General features: G+C 48.3%; 2 protein-coding genes across 3 annotated transcripts in view; both read left to right on the top strand.

The window, feature by feature from the left end:
• LOC146010224 (uncharacterized) overlaps window positions 1-18,230 on the top strand; it is a 230,321-nt gene that overhangs the window by 158,908 nt on the left and 53,183 nt on the right. The window lies entirely within an intron of this gene.
• Window positions 2,192-16,506, top strand: LOC146010217 (oocyte zinc finger protein XlCOF29-like). Of its 2 annotated transcripts, none has more exons than XM_083151252.1 (4): window positions 2,192-2,735; window positions 3,686-3,838; window positions 14,298-14,489; window positions 15,966-16,506. In XM_083151252.1, exons 2-4 carry the CDS (start codon window positions 3,734-3,736, stop codon window positions 16,077-16,079), a joined length of 411 nt encoding a protein of 136 aa, XP_083007378.1. In that variant the 5' UTR covers window positions 2,192-2,735; window positions 3,686-3,733; the 3' UTR covers window positions 16,080-16,506. The 2 variants fall into 2 exon arrangements, with proteins under 2 accessions (XP_083007378.1, XP_083007377.1); XM_083151251.1 differs by having other exon boundaries at window positions 2,193-2,786.

Genomic DNA, 18,230 nt, shown 5'->3' with positions numbered 1-18,230 from the left:
TGGTCAATTACAATGCCAAATGACACTGACCCATTTTGTTTGGTTAACCCACAGCACGGGAGAGAGCCAGACAGGCCAGAGAGGAGGAGGCCCAGGAGGCGGATGAGGAGGCCGATGAGGCCCAGGAGGAGGCCTAGGAGGCCCAGGGGGAGGCCGAGGAGGCACAGGAGGAGGCCTTAGATGAGGGGCAGGAGGTCGGCCAGGAGGAATCATCTGACGCCCTGGAGGTCCAGGACGTCGCCCTGGAGGTGGAAGTGGAGGGCCAGGTTGAGGTGGAGGAGGCGGGACAGGTGGAGATGGAGGAGGAGGTTGAGGGCCACCATGAGGTGGAATACCTCGCCTCCACCACCCCTACACACACACCTCTATTTGGTATAATAGAGTAAAGAGTAGTCCAAAGAAATGTAAACCAACTGACACACTTTGGCCTTATAGGGCCATGCTGCAACCGTGCAATGTGCAGGCTCATGTAGGTGATGAGTGTTTCTTTAAGCAGGGTCTTTGTATAGAAGACAAAAAAAAACATCAATGGAATATCGGCAGGCCAGATTTCTAACGGAGTCTCAAGTGTCCAGTTCCCCTGGGCCCCCCTGTAGCCAGTGGTCCTGTGTTGTTTTTGTCCATGTATTTTTGAATGTACTTATGTAGGATGTATTGAACTTAGAAATTGTTTGGTGTATGGAAGCAGATTAGTGCTGCACTTTCACCTGTCTGGCAATGTGACAAGGAATCATGAAGTAATAGGTTAGAGTGAGTAGCGTAGGCTTTTAATGTGTTATCTCTTATCTATCTATCTATCTATCTATGTATCTATCTGTCTATCTATCTATCTATCATGCAGTTTAGCTATTAAGCAGTAACATGCAGGTATATATGTATGGCTAAATGTGGCATGTTGTAGTGGGTGTAGGTTTCGAGTAGATTGGGGAGTCTTTGGCCAGGACAACTGTGAGTGATCCTCAAGTGTGGTTGTGATTTTTATATATTTATTACATCCTGTAAGTGTTTAAGGATCAATTAGATAAATAATAGATGACCAGGAGCAACAATCCCTTTTCAAAGTGGTTTGATAATTGCCTAAGTGTGTCATGTGATCTATTTGGGAACTCAGATAAGAGTAGTCTGGCTTTGTGCGTAAGTACACCGCATCTGTGCGTACTGGCCGGTTCGCATCCGTTCTGACGCGGGAAGGCCGTGCATATGCGGTCAGACCGTGCAGAATCTGAGTGTTTCCCCCCGCACACGCATGGTTTGTATGTCGTCCGTAAACACGCCCTGTTCTTAAAGAGTGAGTCCGTCCGAATGCGGAGGACCGGTGGGCGTTTCTACGGACGATATCCGCACACCACCGCACAGCGTGGCGTGCGGACCGCTCCGAAAGAATTCGGAAAAGTACGCACCAACCAGAATAAGGGCCCTATTCTAGGGGTGCCAGTAGTCCAATTTAATACACCTACATTATTACATTGCGCACACATGACCTTAAGTTACCTTTAAATACCACATTAAAGATTTATGACCCCACTTATTATATTTTTATCCTTTTTTTTATTATTGTTTATTTATCTATTATAATTGTGCCTTTTTTTTTTATTAAATATGAGTATATTTTACAGTTATACTATATAAGTGCCCTTATTGTGCTCTCTTACATTGTGTTTAGTTATCCTAATACCTAATAGTGAACATATACTTTATATTCAATGTGCCATATTCTTTGTGACCTCCCGGGTTTTTGGACCCAGATGTGACCCGGCAGTTGTTCCACCAGCATGATGCCGGGTAGGGGAAGCCGGTGAATTCGGGCCCTGAGCCGGCTCTCGGAGATGACATCATCTCCAAGCGCCGGGAAGCTGCTGGGCTGCCCCCAGCCTCCGTCCATGAGGTGAATGGATGCCGCACACAGGCATCCATTCGCCTCTGCTGCTGTTTGCATAGTACCGCAGACAGCAGCGGAGGCTGTACGCAGTCCCTGCCCAACCTCCAGACTGACCTCAGGGCGCTGTGGTCCGAAAGGTTGGGGCTCCCTGATTGAAGGAAATGGGTCCCTGGGTCGGATGACCCGGGTCACCCATTTACACGGCCCCTGACTCCGGGGAAGCCCTGTGTCCGACCCTGAACATTTGCCGGGTCGGACACAGGGTAACAGGACCCGGCTTATTTTCTATTTTTTGCGCTTTTACATCAAGCCCTGGGCCGGACTGTAGCGGCAATAACCCTTGCGGCTCCGGTGTAAAAGGGTATAAGTACACATATGGCACACACCCAGCAATCACTACTATGCTGTTACTAGCAGTATAATACCTGGGGTTACCTGGTGCCAGCTGCAGCACTCTCCCTCCTGCCTGCCATGCATACCAGGAAGGGACGTTTCCATGGTAACACAGCTCCTCCCACTCTGCCCCACACAGGAAATACACTTTGGCTACAGCCGCGGGGGAGCCTGGGAGCTGAGTACAAACCACAGGAAAATGGCCGCCGCTAAATGTAGACACTGGGACATCAGTGCCGGTAATTGCCTTGTGTGAATGCATTGAGAGAGTTCACCGGTAGCTGATAGATTCCATGCTGTAAGTACTACTAGTAACGATCCCATAACAATTGTCCCCTGTGCGAGTGAACGGCGGCCATATTTCCGAAGACCAGTCTCCACGTTCAGAGGCGGCAGCATCTCGGCTTCCTGCTGGGGCAGCGCTGCTGATCTTACCTGAGGCCTCTCACTTCCAGCAGCCACGGTGATTAAGTTACGGGGGACCGATAGAAGGCATTGCTGTATCTGGTAGCAGGTTTGTATTGTGCTGCCCTGGTGTCCCATTATACTGGGGGAGCAGCCTGTAGCGTCCCATTATACTGGGAGAGCAGCCTGTAGCGTCCCATTATACTGGGAGAGCAGCCTGTAGCGTCCTGTTTACAGGGGAGTGACCTGTGGTGTGAGCAGTCTGTGGTGTCCTGTTAAAAAATGTTATACAGAGGGAGGAGCCTCTAGTGTGGTGTTATTATTATATAGTTCAGCAGCCTCTGTTTTTAATTACTATTAGGGAGCAGCTTTTGTTGTCCTGTTACAAAACTTAAATTAATTTTATATTATTTTTTTCTGGGTTACGAGTCTCTGATATCTTCTTAGTAGTAGTAGTATGATGATTATACAGGGCGATATTATAATTGCCCTATTACAATTATTTTCAGACAGCTATGTAGTACAATGAATGTTGTAGTGGTATACTATAGCGCTTATACTATACATGTACCCATTGTTCTCTGTATGATATATTTATATGCGGAAACATTAGAGGCTGCTCTTGTGCCTCTGTGTGGATTTCTCTTATGGTGGCCATACACTACTGGGATGTATCGCAGCAGTGTATGGCCCCTTTCCAACCTCTGAGCCATCTGGTACCTGCATACGATGCATCACATGCGGTCCTTTCAAATACAATGTATCTAATATGACCCCATTCCCCGCCACTGGGAGGGGGGCAGGGTCGGCGGCTAGGCAGCAGGTCCGACCTCCTGCTCAGGTCCGATACGAATCGGACCCAAGGGGGACGTCAAACACATCTGATTTCTCGGCAGTTCCATCGGGATCGGGTGAAATTAGCCTAAATCGGACTAGTGTATGGGCACCTTTACCTAATATGTTACATGTGTATTGTGTGGTGTTTATTGTAATTATATTTACACCTAGACAACGGAGCAGTGAGGAAACGGAGTGTTTACTAGACATCACGTGAGGATGAGACCCGTCACTGATTCCACGAGGATGGACAAGGACCAGAGTCACATGACTGAGAGGATTCTAAATATCACCCTGGAGATCATCTACCTGCTGACTGGGGAGGTGAGGGGATCTGGGAGCGTCACTGTGACATCACATATATCTATAGTAATAATACAGGGACGTGACTGGGGAGGTGAGGGGATCTGGGAGTGTCACTGTGACATCACTTATATCTATAGTAATAATACAGGGACATGGCTGGGGAGGTGAGGGGATCTGGGAACGTCACTGTGACATCACTTATATCTATAGTAATAATACAGGGACGTGACCGGGGAGGTGAGGGGATCTGGGAGTGTCACTGTGACATCACTTATATCTATAGTAATAATACAGGGACATGACTGGGGAGGTGAGGGGATCTGGGAGCGCCACTGTGACATCACTTATATCTATAGTAATAATACAGGGACATGACTGGGGAGGTGAGGGGATCTGGGAGTGTCACTGACATCACTTATATCTATAGTAATAATACAGGGACATGACTGGGGAGGTGAGGGGATCTGGGAGTGTCACTGTGACATCACATGTATCTATAGTAATAATACAGGGATGTGACTGGGGAGGTGAGGGGATCTGGGAGTGTCACTGTGACATCACTTATTTCTATAGTAATAATACAGGGACATGACTGGGGAGGTGAGGGGATCTGGGAGCGTCACTGTGACATCACTTATATCTATAGTAATAATACAGGGATGTGACTGGGGAGGTGAGGGGATCTGGGAGCGTCGCTGTGACATCACTTATATCTATAGTAATAATACAGGGAAGTGACTGGGGAGGTGAGGGAATCTGGGAGCATCACTGTGACATCACTTATATCTATAGTAATAATACAGGGACGTGACTGGGGAGGTGAGGGGATCTCGGAGCGTCACAGTGACATCACTTATATCTACAGTAATAATACAGGGACATGACTGGTGAGGTGAGGGGATCTGGGAGCGTCACTGTGACATCACTTGTATCTATAGTAATAATACAGGGACGTGACTGCGGAGGGGATCTGGGAGCGTCACTGTGACATCACTTATGCCTACAGTAATAATACAGGGACGTGACTGGGGAGGTGAGGGGATCTGGGAGTGTCCCTGTGACATCACTTGTATCTATAGTAATAATACAGGGACGTGACTGCGGAGGGGATCTGGGAGCGTCCCTGTGACATCACTTATATCTATAGTAATAATACAGGGACGGGACTGGGGAGGTAAGGAGATCTGGTAGTGTCACTGTGACATCACTTGTATCTATAGTAATAATACAGGGACGTGACTGCGGAGGGGATCTGGGAGCGTCACTGTGACATCACTTATGCCTACAGTAATAATACAGGGACGTGACTGGGGAGGTGAGGGGATCTGGGAGTGTCCCTGTGACATCACTTGTATCTATAGTAATAATACAGGGACGTGACTGGGGAGGTGAGGGGATCTGGGAGCGTCACAGTGACATCACTTATATCTACAGTAATAATACAGGGACGTGACTGGGGAGGTGAGGGGATCTAGGAGTGTCACTGTGACATCACTTATATCTATAGTAATAATACAGGGATGTGACTGGGGAGGTGAGGGGATCTGGGAGCGTCACTGTGACATCACTTATATCTATAGTAATAATACAGGGACATGACTGGGGAGGTGAGTGGATCTGGGAGTGTCACTGTGACATCACGTATATCTATAGTAATAATACAGAGACGTGACTGGGGAGGTGAGGGGATCTGGGAGCGTCACTGTGACGTCACTTATCTCTATAGTAATAATACAAGGACGTGACTGGGGAGGTGAGTGGATCTGGGAGCATCACATTGACATCACTTATATCTATAGTAATAATACAGGGACGTGAGGGGATCTGGGAGTGTCACTGTGACATCACTTATTTCTATAGTAATAATACAGGGACATGACTGGGGAGGTGAGGGGATCTGGGAGCGTCACTGTGACATCACTTATATCTATAGTAATAATACAGGGATGTGACTGGGGAGGTGAGGGGATCTGGGAGCGTCGCTGTGACATCACTTATATCTATAGTAATAATACAGGGAAGTGACTGGGGAGGTGAGGGAATCTGGGAGCATCACTGTGACATCACTTATATCTATAGTAATAATACAGGGACGTGACTGGGGAGGTGAGGGGATCTGGGAGCGTCACAGTGACATCACTTATATCTACAGTAATAATACAGGGACATGACTGGTGAGGTGAGGGGATCTGGGAGCGTCACTGTGACATCACTTGTATCTATAGTAATAATACAGGGACGTGACTGCGGAGGGGATCTGGGAGCGTCACTGTGACATCACTTATGCCTACAGTAATAATACAGGGACGTGACTGGGGAGGTGAGGGGATCTGGGAGTGTCCCTGTGACATCACTTGTATCTATAGTAATAATACAGGGACGTGACTGCGGAGGGGATCTGGGAGCGTCCCTGTGACATCACTTATATCTATAGTAATAATACAGGGACGGGACTGGGGAGGTAAGGAGATCTGGTAGTGTCACTGTGACATCACTTGTATCTATAGTAATAATACAGGGACGTGACTGCGGAGGGGATCTGGGAGCGTCACTGTGACATCACTTATGCCTACAGTAATAATACAGGGACGTGACTGGGGAGGTGAGGGGATCTGGGAGTGTCCCTGTGACATCACTTGTATCTATAGTAATAATACAGGGACGTGACTGGGGAGGTGAGGGGATCTGGGAGCGTCACAGTGACATCACTTATATCTACAGTAATAATACAGGGACGTGACTGGGGAGGTGAGGGGATCTGGGAGTGTCACTGTGACATCACTTATATCTATAGTAATAATACAGGGATGTGACTGGGGAGGTGAGGGGATCTGGGAGCGTCACTGTGACATCACTTATATCTATAGTAATAATACAGGGACATGACTGGGGAGGTGAGTGGATCTGGTAGTGTCACTGTGACATCACGTATATCTATAGTAATAATACAGAGACGTGACTGGGGAGGTGAGGGGATCTGGGAGCGTCACTGTGACGTCACTTATCTCTATAGTAATAATACAAGGACGTGACTGGGGAGGTGAGTGGATCTGGGAGCATCACATTGACATCACTTATATCTATAGTAATAATACAGGGACATAACTGGGGAGGTGAGGGGATCTGGGAGCGTCACTGTGACATCACTTATATCTATAGTAATAATACAGGGACGTGACTGGGGAGGTGAGGGGATCTGGGAGCGTCACTGTGACATCACTTATATCTATAGTAGTAATACAGGGACGTGACTGGGGAGGTGAGGGGATCTGGGAGCGTCACTGTGACATCACTTATATCTATAGTAATTTTACAGGGACGTGACTGGGGAGGTGAGGGGATCTGGGAGCGTCGCTGTGACATCACTTATATCTATAGTAATAATACAGGGGCGTGACTGGGGAGGTGAGGGGATCTGGGAGCGTCACTGTGACATCACTTATATCTATAGTAATATTACAGGGACGTGACTGGGGAGGTGAGGGGATCTGGGAACGTCACAGTGACATCACTTATATCTATAGTAATAATACAGGGACGTGACTGGGGAGGTGAGGGGATCTGGGAGTGTCACTGTGACATCACTTATATCTATAGTAATAATACAGGGATGTGACTGGGGAGGTGAGGGGATCTGGGAGCGTCACTGTGACATCACTTATATCTATAGTAATATTACAGGGACGTGACTGGGGAGGTGAGGGGATCTGGGAGCGTCACTGTGACATCACTTATATCTATAGTAATAATACAGGGACGTGACTGGGGAGGTGAGGGGATCTGGGAGTGTCACGGTGACATCACGTATATCTATAGTAATAATACAGAGAGGTGACTGGGGAGGTGAGGGGATCTGGGAGCGTCACTGTGATATCACATATCTATAGTAATAATACAAGGACATGACTGGGGAGGTGAGGATATCTGAGAGTGTCAATGATATCACTGATATGTTAATACTACAGTGACCTGATTGGTGGATCTTGGGAATTACATCTCATAGCACTAATAGAGGGTGATGACTGGGAGTGTATTATTTTTTTTTTTATTTACAGTTTCTTATATAGCGCAGCAGATTCCTTTGCGCTTTAGAATTTTAGACAGTGTTAAAACGAACTGGATAACAACAGACAGACTTGGAGGTAGGAGGGCCCTGCTACAAGCTTACAATCTATAGGGACATAGGAGGGAAACACAAGGACAGGCACCAGTAATAGCATAGCAGTCCCACAAAGTTGCAAGTCCAGAAGGGAAGCTATATAATACATAAGTGCCTCAGACGGTTATGCGTATGGTACTTAAATATTATGTCTTGCCTGAAGAGGTGAGTTTTCAGGGAACACTTGAAAGTTTGGAGGCTAGTGGAGAGTCTTATTGTGCGTGGAAGGGCATTCCATAGGCTGGGAGCAGCCCGATGAAAGTCCTGCAATAGTGAATGGGAGCTAGTGATCCGTGCAGGAGAGAGACGCAGATCTTGTGCAGAGCGCAGTGGCCGAGATGGGAGATATTTTGTGAAGTAAAGAGATATAAGCTGGTTCAGTATGGTTAATAGCTTTATATGCGAGTAGAAGTGTTTTATATTGTAAACTGTAAGGTACGGGCTAAGTATGCGAGTGCATGCAGTAATAGTATATTTCTCTTTCAATGGTCCTGGTGACACAGCTTCACATTGGGATGTAGGAGGGTCCGCAGGAGCCAGGCACCTATCCTAAAGCTTTTGGAGGGTAGGCTCCTCCCCTACTGCATCCCAGACTCCTCAGTTCGTGTTAGGTGCCCACTGGAGTGGGTGCTATTCTAAAGGGCTGCCGGAGCAGCCGAAGGAGTAGAGTTAGTTAGGGTTTTTATTATTTTATTAACTTTTACACTAGCTAGGTAGGCACAGTGTGAGGATTCTCATTAGTGAATCCTCACACTGCTAGCGCAGCAGGAGCTGACAGAAGCGCGTCCTGTCAGCTCGCTGTGCACAGGGGAGACGCTGTCTGGCCTCCCTGTGCAATGCTTATAGCTTCTTTTAAGAAGCTGCCTGGGCTCCGGAGCGTTCTGAAACCGGCTTCACGCTAGGTGGGGATCATGGGGGACAGGCGCTCCGTGATGGCGGCGGCCATTTTCTGTGGAGCTTACACAATGAGCTCCTATATGAGAGGACAGCAGTGTGTTACAGGCATGTTCCGAGTGGTCCCCAGCTGAGGGGGAGATACTGGAACTAGGAGATCCTACAATGGGAGCGGCTGTCTGGGGGTAGTTGGCGCCAGAAGTCACAGACCCCGCAGCAGCAGGGACTTGGTCCCTTCCCTCACTCTGTTTTGGCGCCATTCAGAACGCTTGCAGCGGAGCTGAGCTGGCTTACAGATCCTGACAGAGTGATTGGATTTCCTGGGCATCGCTTTCCCCATTCTGAAGACTACAGAAAGCTAAGTGAACTGAGTATATTGGTTCTGTATATAATGTCTGTACATTTAATGCTGTGACTGTGTTAATTGAGAACATCATGTCTGAGCAACAGTCTGTGGTTTTGGGGGAGGGAGCCTTAAATGCATTGAGCGCTTGCAGTGGTTGTACACTGAGATTTGTCCCCGAGCAGATAAGGGGGGCTTATGTATTTATTGCGCTGCTGTGAAACCCATGGGGAGTGAACCCCAGAGGGTAGTGCATCGGAGCTTGCGTGGGCTAAGTCCCTAGGCAGGTCTGAAAATGCTTGGTGCATTACTGGACAGGCAGAGTGATGGCTGGTAACTTCCCTAGACCATTGCCATTCTCTCAGCAGTCCTTTAGCTCTTTGCCTCGGACCCAGACAGATCCTGACTTATTACAGGTCATGCAGGATACTGCTAAGGCAATCAGCAGGTTTAATTACTTGTTGGACAAGTTTTATGGTTATTCTGTGGGGACCCCTAAAAGGTCTTATTCAGTGCCATTATTAGCTGCTGATGAGGAAGGAGAGTACACAGACATACCAATCAGGGTGATGTTTCTGAAGAGTCCTCAGCCTCAGGGGTGGAGGATTTTATTACTGCTGTTAAACAGGCATTACATTTGTCTGTGAAGGATAAACTCCTGCAAAGGTTGTTTTTATGAGACAGCGTAAAGAAACTTATATCTCCCTGCAAAGGGGCCTGGAAAACCCCTGATAAAAGGCTTCAGATACCTAAAAGATTTCTAAGCCTGTACCCCATGCCTGAGGCGCATGCTGACCTGGGGAAAAAAGTCCCAGTGGTAGATGCTTCTGTGGCACGTGTATCAAAGCTACAGGTGGAGCCACTGTGCTACCAGTACAAGGGGTAGCAGCATTTAAGGACCCCGTAGACAAAAAAGCTGGAGGGTAACCTCAAGGCAATATTTGAAGGGGTGGGATACACCCTACGCCCTCTGATTGCTTCAGCCTGGGTCTCTAAGGCCATGATCGGGTGGGCCAGAAATTTGTGCACTATTTTACACGCTGACCCTTGTGTGTTATTGCTTGCAGAGAAGCTTAAAAGCGGCTGCAGAGCATGTATTGGAGTCTGAGAGGAAGCTCTCAAAATGGCTGCCAGAGTTTCCACAGTGTCTGTAAATGTCAGGAGAGTGCTCTGGCTTAAGGCTTGGGAGGCATATAATGTGTCTAAGAAAGCCTTAAGGTGCCCATACACTAGTAAGATTTATCTTCAGATCTGGCTGGTTGGAACATAAACATGGTTAGGGATGAGTGACAGTTTGTCAGTTTTCCAGCATTTCCAAGCAAATGGTCAACTGTCATTTGCTCTCATCCATAACCATGTTTTTGTTCCAACTAGACAGATCTGCAGATAAATCTGCGTGTGTATGGCCACCTTTAGAGGCATTAGCTTTTAAAAGGAAAGCTGTTATTTGCTTCTAAATTGGAAGAGATTATTAAGCAGGCCACAGGTGGCAAAAGTACTTTCCTGCCTGTCCCTGCAGCCAAGCAGACATCAAGGTTTTCTGCTTTCAGGCCGGCCTTGCGGCCCTCCCCTAGAGGAGGTGCGTCCTTTCGAGGGCAGCCCTTCAGGGGAAAGGTTTCAGTCCTCCAGGGGCAAGGCCCAAAAGTCTAAATTTGGTTCCTTTCATAAGAAACCAAACACAAAAGGAGAGGACAAACCCTCTGCATGACTGCCAAGGGTTTTGCCCGGCGGTGGTCAAGATGGGGGGACATCTGACACTGTTCAAAGACGCATGGGCATTGTTAGACCGGGATTCTTGGGTGTTAGAAATTATAACCCAGGGTTACAGAATTCCCTTCAAAGGTCTTCTTCCAAGAAGATTCATTCCCACGCCAATACCAAAGGAGGCTCGGCTCCGTACAGCTCCCTTGGGAGAGGCTCATTCTCTTTTAGAGAAGGGTGTGGTGATCCCGGTCCCCAGAGCGGAGTGGAAAAAAGGCTTTTGTTCCACTCTGTTTCTGGTGTCCAAACCAGACGGGTCTTTCAGACCGATTCTCAATTTAAAGTCGTTAATTATCCATTTGTGGGTAGACCATTTCAAAATGGGAGTCTCTACGGTCAGTGCTGTTAAGCCTGGACCAGGGAGAATTTTTGGCGTCCATGGATGTCCAGGACGCGTACCTTCATGTTCCTGTTTACCCAGGACATCAGGCTCTATTGAGGTTTGAGATAGGAGACCATGCACTTGCAATTACAGGCGTTGCCCTTCGGCCTGGCCACAGCGCCAAGGGTATTCACCAAGATAATGTCTGTAATGGCGGCTGTGCTTCGACTGAGGGGAATCACGGTGATCCCATATTTGGACGACCTGCTGTTCAGAGCGGAGTCAGAAGACATGTTGAAGTGTCACTTGGCAGAAGCCATCGGGTTTTTTGCAGGCTCACGGCTGGCTTTTAAACTTACAAAAGTATTAGTTGGTGCCATCACAGAGACTCCAATTCTTGGGGGTCATTCTGGTTACCCATCTACATCGGGTATTTTTATCGGAGGCAAAGGCCAGGGATCTGGTTGCCTTAGTCCAGGAGATTCTCAGCTCTCGGAGCACATCAGTATGGAGGTGCCTCAAGCTGCTGGGGAAGATGGTGGCGTCTTTCGAGACGCGGCAGTTTGCCAGGTTCCACTCTCGGGTGTTCCAGTGGAACATCTTGACGGCTTGGTCAGGAAACACACAGACCATGAAATCCGAACAGATAGTGCTGTCTTCGGAAACTCGAGTCTCCCTGAAATGGTGGACAGACGTGGACTCCCTTCAGTGGGGTCGGTCTCTGCAGTCCTGGAGCTGGCTGGTAGTCTCTACCGACGCCAGTCTCAGGGGCTGGGGGGGCAGTAGTCTTGGACCTGCGTCTGCAGGGCTTGTGGTCTCCAGAGGAATCTGCCTTACCGATCAACATCTTGGAACTGAGAGCTGTGTGGAAAGTGATTTCTCTAGCGGGAGACAGGTTACAGAGGCTCCCTTTAAGGATTCAGACCGACAACACCACAGCTGTGGTGTATCTGAATCACCAGGGAGGCACACGCAGCAAACTGGCCATGTGGGAGGTGTCCAGAATCCTCTTGTGGGCGGAACAGAATGTTCCAGCCTTATCAGCTATATTCATACCAGGAGTGGAAAATATAGAGGCAGACTTCCTGAGCAGGGAGGAACTGAAGGATGGGGAATGGAGCCTAAATCCTCAGATATTTCATCAAATTACCTTGAAGTGGGGAACCCCGGATGTGGACCTGATGGCATCCAGATTCAACCATCAGGTGCCCAGGTTTTATGCCAGGACGAGGGACCCACTGGCAGAAGCAGTGGATGCCATGTCTATCCCCTGGGAGGGGAATCTTCTTTATGTTTTTCCGCTAGTCCCAATGCTGGCGAGAGTGTTGGAAAGGATACAAGCCCAGGCAGTTCCAGTGATTTTAGTGGCCCCAGATTGGCCAAGGAGGTCCTGGTACTCGAGGCTTCAGAGATTGTCTGTGGACTCGTGGCGTCTACCTCTGAGGTCAGACCTTCTAAAACAAGGACCGTCCAACCATCTGGATTCAGCTCGATTAATTTTGACGGCCTGGTTGTTGAAACCGCCATTTTGAGGAATAAAGGATTCTCAGAGGCAGTGATTAACAATGATTAAAGCCATAAAGTCAGTGTCTTCTGCAAATTATTATAGGGTCTGGAAGACCTATATTCGATGGTGTGAAAGACAGAAGTCATACACATCACGCTTTAAATTGGCAAAATTATTGGAGGTTTTGCAGGTTGGCTTTTCCTCCGGGTTAAGCCTTCAGTCACTCAAAGTACAGATCTCGGCCTTGTCAATTTACTTCCAAGGAAGGATTGCATTGTTAACGGAAGTACAGGATTTCCTGCAGGGGGTGTCTCGATTGAAAACTCCCTACAAGCAACCAGTAGCACCATGGGATTTATCTCTGGTTCTGGAGTGCCTTCAAAAGGCGCCTTTTGAACATTACGGTCGGCTGACCTTAGATTCCTTACATGGAAACTGGTATTTTTGTTGGCAGTGGCGTCTGCAAAAAAGAGTATCGGAGTTGGGAGCCTTGTCCTGCAAGGCTCCCTTCCTTATATTTCATGATGATAGGGCGGTCCTTCGGACAGTACCACAATTTTTACCAAAAGTAGTCTCTGCTTTTCATCTAAATCAGGAGTTAGTTCTGCCTGTTTCTACCCCAGAGGGTTCTAGGAAAAGGGACAAATTGAGGAATTTGGATGTTGTGCGCGCCTTGCGCATTTATGTGGACAGAGTTAAAAGTGTCAGAAAGACTGATACTTTGCTAATTTTGTATGATGTACATAATAATGGTTGGCCTGCTTCTAAGCAGACCATTGCTAGGTGGTTGCGTTCTGTGATTGCTTTTGCATATACTAAAGTTAGTAGGCCTGTGCCAGCCAGGATTAATGCGCATACCACCAGATCAGTCACCACCTCTTGGGCGGTTCGACATGGGGCAACAGCTGAGCAGGTTTACAGGGCTGCCACTTGGTCATCTGTTCATACTTTTGCCAAATCCGATAGGTTCCATGAGTTCGCGTCGGTGGACGCATCATTCGGGCGAGCAGTGATGAGAACTGCAGACCTGAGCGTACCCTCCCAAAGGACCGGCTCTGGAACGTCCCAATGTGAAGCTGTGTCACCAGGACCATTGAAAGAGAAAAAGGGATTTTTGTAAGAACTTACCGTTCGAATCCCTTTCTCTGATATGGTCCAGGTGACACAGCGATCCCTCCCTTACGCTCAGTAAGTATGCCAGTGTTCATGATGTTTCATGTTATAATTGGTTGAAAAGTTAAATTTAAAAGAGTGCATATAATATGTGCAGGCGTTGTACTGAGTTAATGTATTCCAGTGGCTTTGAAAGATTGAACTGAGGAGTCTGGGATGCAGTAGGGGAGGAGCCTACCCTCCAAAAGCTTTAGGATAGGTGCCTGGCTCCTGCGGACCCTCCTACATCCCAATGTGAAGCTGTGTCACCAGGACCATATCAGAGAAAGGGATTCGAACGGTAAGTTTTTACAAAAATCCCTTTTTTCCAATACACAGGGTTACAAAGTAGAGAAGAAGACATCCAGTGACCATGAGACACCCAGTTGCCATTCCTGTGTGTCAGGAGAACTGAGCAGGACCCAGAGTTCCATCACAGTGCCTCCACCTCACTCACTGATACATGGGAGAGACAAGGAGCAGAAGATCCTGGAACTCACCAATAAGATCATCCAGCTGCTGACCGGAGAGGTGACTGCTGGGAATGGGGCATTATACAGAAACACCCAGGGATGTGACTGGAGAGGGGACTGCTGGGAATGGGGCATTATACAGTAACACCGGGGATGTGACTGGAGAGGTGACTGCTGGGAATGGGGCATTATACAGTAGGTGGATGTGGCCGGAGAGGTGACTGCTGGGAATGGGACATTATATAGTAACACCGGTGGATGTGACCGGAGAGGTGGCTGATGGAAATGGGGTATTATAAAGTAACACCGAGGGATGTGACTGGAGAGGTGACTGCTGGGAATATGACATTATACAGTAACATCGGGGGATGTGAACAGAGAGGTGACTGCTGGGAATGGGACATTATACAGTAACACCAGTGGATGTGACCGGAGAGGTGACTGATGGAAATGGGACATTATACAGTAACACCGGGTGATGTGACCGGAGAGGCGACTGCTGGGAATGGGACATTATACAGTAACACCAGGGGATGTGACCGGAGAGGTGACTGCTGGGAATGGGACATTATACAGTAACCCCGGGGGATGTGACCGGAGAGGTGACTGCTGGGAATGGGACATTATACAGTAACACCGGGGGATGTGACCGGAGAGGTGACTGCTGGGAATGGGACATTATACAGTAACCCCGGGGGATGTGACCGGAGAGGTGACTGCTGGGAATGGGACATTATACAGTAACACCGGGGGATGTGACTGGAGAGGGGACTGCTGGGAATGGGGCATTATACAGTAACACCGGGGATGTGACTGGAGAGGTGACTGCTGGGAATGGGGCATTATACAGTAGGTGGATGTGGCCGGAGAGGTGACTGCTGGGAATGGGACATTATATAGTAACACCGGTGGATGTGACCGGAGAGGTGGCTGATGGAAATGGGGTATTATAAAGTAACACCGAGGGATGTGACCGGAGAGGTGACTGCTGGGAATATGACATTATACAGTAACATCGGGGGATGTGAACAGAGAGGTGACTGCTGGGAATGGGACATTATACAGTAACACCAGTGGATGTGACCGGAGAGGTGACTGATGGAAATGGGACATTATACAGTAACACCGGGTGATGTGACCGGAGAGGCGACTGCTGGGAATGGGACATTATACAGTAACACCAGGGGATGTGACCGGAGAGGTGACTGCTGGGAATGGGACATTATACAGTAACCCCGGGGGATGTGACCGGAGAGGTGACTGCTGGGAATGGGACATTATACAGTAACACCGGGGGATGTGACCGGAGAGGTGACTGCTGGGAATGGGACATTATACAGTAACCCCGGGGGATGTGACCGGAGAGGTGACTGCTGGGAATGGGACATTATACAGTAACACCGGGGGATGTGACCGGAGAGGTGACTGCTGGGAATGGGACATTATACAGTAACACCGAGGGATGCGACCGGAGAGGTGATTGTGTCGGGTTTCTATAAGGTGTCAGGATGTCACTGTCTATTTCTCTGCGCAGGAACGGGAGTATATAGAGGAACACAAGGGTCTGTGCAGGGATGTTATGATGGAGAATCACTGGCCCCTCACATCACTGGGTATGAGGAGAGTTTGTTTTATTGTACTGGGGTGAGCAGATATGGGGCCCCCCTATATACACGTATCATCTGCTAATCCAAATGTACAATATATTCAGTCACTGTGTCAGTGGCGTAACTATAAATTTTGCTCCCCCCTGCCAACAATAATTGGCGCCCCCCCCCCCCCCTCATCTGAGTGCCAAAACAGAGAAATTTAACAAATGATATAAAAAAATGAAATATAGATATCTATACATTTGAAAAAATGACACCTGGGTTTTGCATAGTTAATGGGATATACACACACACACACACTGTGACACACTTTGTGTGACACTCACCCCCTCTTAAACACCCGTTATGCTCCAGTCCATGCTAGTCTGCTACAGGCTCCAGAGAGTCCACCCTGTAAGAAAAGTCTCAGAAGTCACGCTGGAAGTAATGGACAGTCTGCAAACTACTTGCAGCTATACAAGTGTAATCAAGAGTGTATGAATACACTTGTAAAGTGGAAAGTAGTTTACAGACTATCCCTTAATCCAGTGTGTGACTGTGTGAGCTCTAGCAGACCTGAGAGGACTCGGGAGGACGGGACTGCATACAGAAGTAATAAATCAGTGCAGCTCCGTGACCCCAGTGCCCTCTCTTATCCTGCACAGCAGCAGAGAACTGAAGGCAAGTCAGGGAGAGCGCCCTGCAGACCCCCGGCTCCTCCAAGCCACTGCGGGGGTTGCTGTATGCTAATTACGCCACTGCACTGTGTGTCTCCTATAGATGGGCCCAGTAACAGAGATACCCCAGAGAGATGTCCCCGTCCTCTGTATTCCCAGCACTGTACAGAGGAGACTCACAGGACCCCACAAGAGGATCAGGTAGGTGGGAATTTAGGGTCTCCCCAATATTCCAAAGTGACTGTCACTATATGAATTGTGTGTGTGTGTGTGTGTGTGTGTGTGTGTGTGTCCGTGTCCTATGCATGGATATTGTACTGTGTAATCTCCCTAGTATCAGACATTACTAATGTGATATTTTTTTGTAGGTTCAATGTGAAGATATTAAGGCAGAAGACACAGAGGAAGAAGAGACTTATGTGACTGACATTAAGGCAGAAGACACAGAGGAAGAAGAGACGTATGTGGCGGATATGAAGATAAGAGAAGAGTCTTATGTGTCAGATAAGAAAGAAGATACAGAGACAGAAGACACACATATGAGGGGTGATCAGCAGTTTAATAAAGAAGAAATCCCTAAAGATATCAGCACAGGTGAGGAATAATCATTTACTGCATACAGTATTTTCCTTGTTCTATTAATACAGCTATCTAAGAAATCAGGAGCCATCAGCCCCTATTGTACTCCTGGTCTCCCCCTCACATCATGTCACTGTGTGTTACCAGCCCAGAGATCTGACCAGTCTCCTACCCACACTCTCTGGTGTATCTCCTACATCAGGAGCCATCAGCCCCTATTATACTCCTGCTCTCCCCTCACATCATGTCACTGTGTGTTACCAGCCCAGAGATCTGACCAGTCTCCTCCCCACACTCTCTGGTGTATCTCCTACATCAGGAGCCATCAGCCCCTATTATACTCCTGCTCTCCCCTCACATCATGTCACTGTGTGTTACCAGCCCAGAGATCTGACCAGTCTCCTCCCCACACTCTCTGGTGTATCTCCTACATCAGGAGCCATCAGCCCCTATTATACTCCTGCTCTCCCCTCACATCATGTCACTGTGTGTAACCAGCCCAGAGATCTGACCAGTCTCCTCCCCACACTCTCTGGTGTATATCATACATCAGGAGCCATCAGCCCCTATTATACTCCTGCTCTCCCCTCACATCATGTCACTGTGTGTTACCAGCCCAGAGATCTGACCAGTCTCCTCCCCACACTCTCTGGTGTATCTCATACATCAGGAGCCATCAGCCCCTATTATACTCCTGCTCTCCCCCTCACATCATGTCACTGTGTGTTACCAGCCCAGAGATCTGACCAGTCTCCTCTCCACACTCTCTGGTGTATCTCATACATCAGGAGCCATCAGCCCCTATTATACTCCTGCTCTCCCCTCACATCATGTCACTATGTTACCAGCCCAGAGATCTGACCAGTCTCCTCCCCACACTCTCTGGTGTATCTCATACATCAGGAGCCATCAGCCCCTATTATACTGCTGCTCTCCCCTCACATCATGTCCCTG

The sequence above is a fragment of the Crinia signifera genome, chromosome 6, assembly GCF_055691185.1.
Source record: "Crinia signifera chromosome 6, ASM5569118v1, whole genome shotgun sequence".
NCBI lineage: Eukaryota > Metazoa > Chordata > Amphibia > Anura > Myobatrachidae > Crinia > Crinia signifera.
The sequence above is the reverse complement of the archived record's forward strand: the minus strand, read 5'-3'. Positions and strand labels throughout refer to the sequence as shown.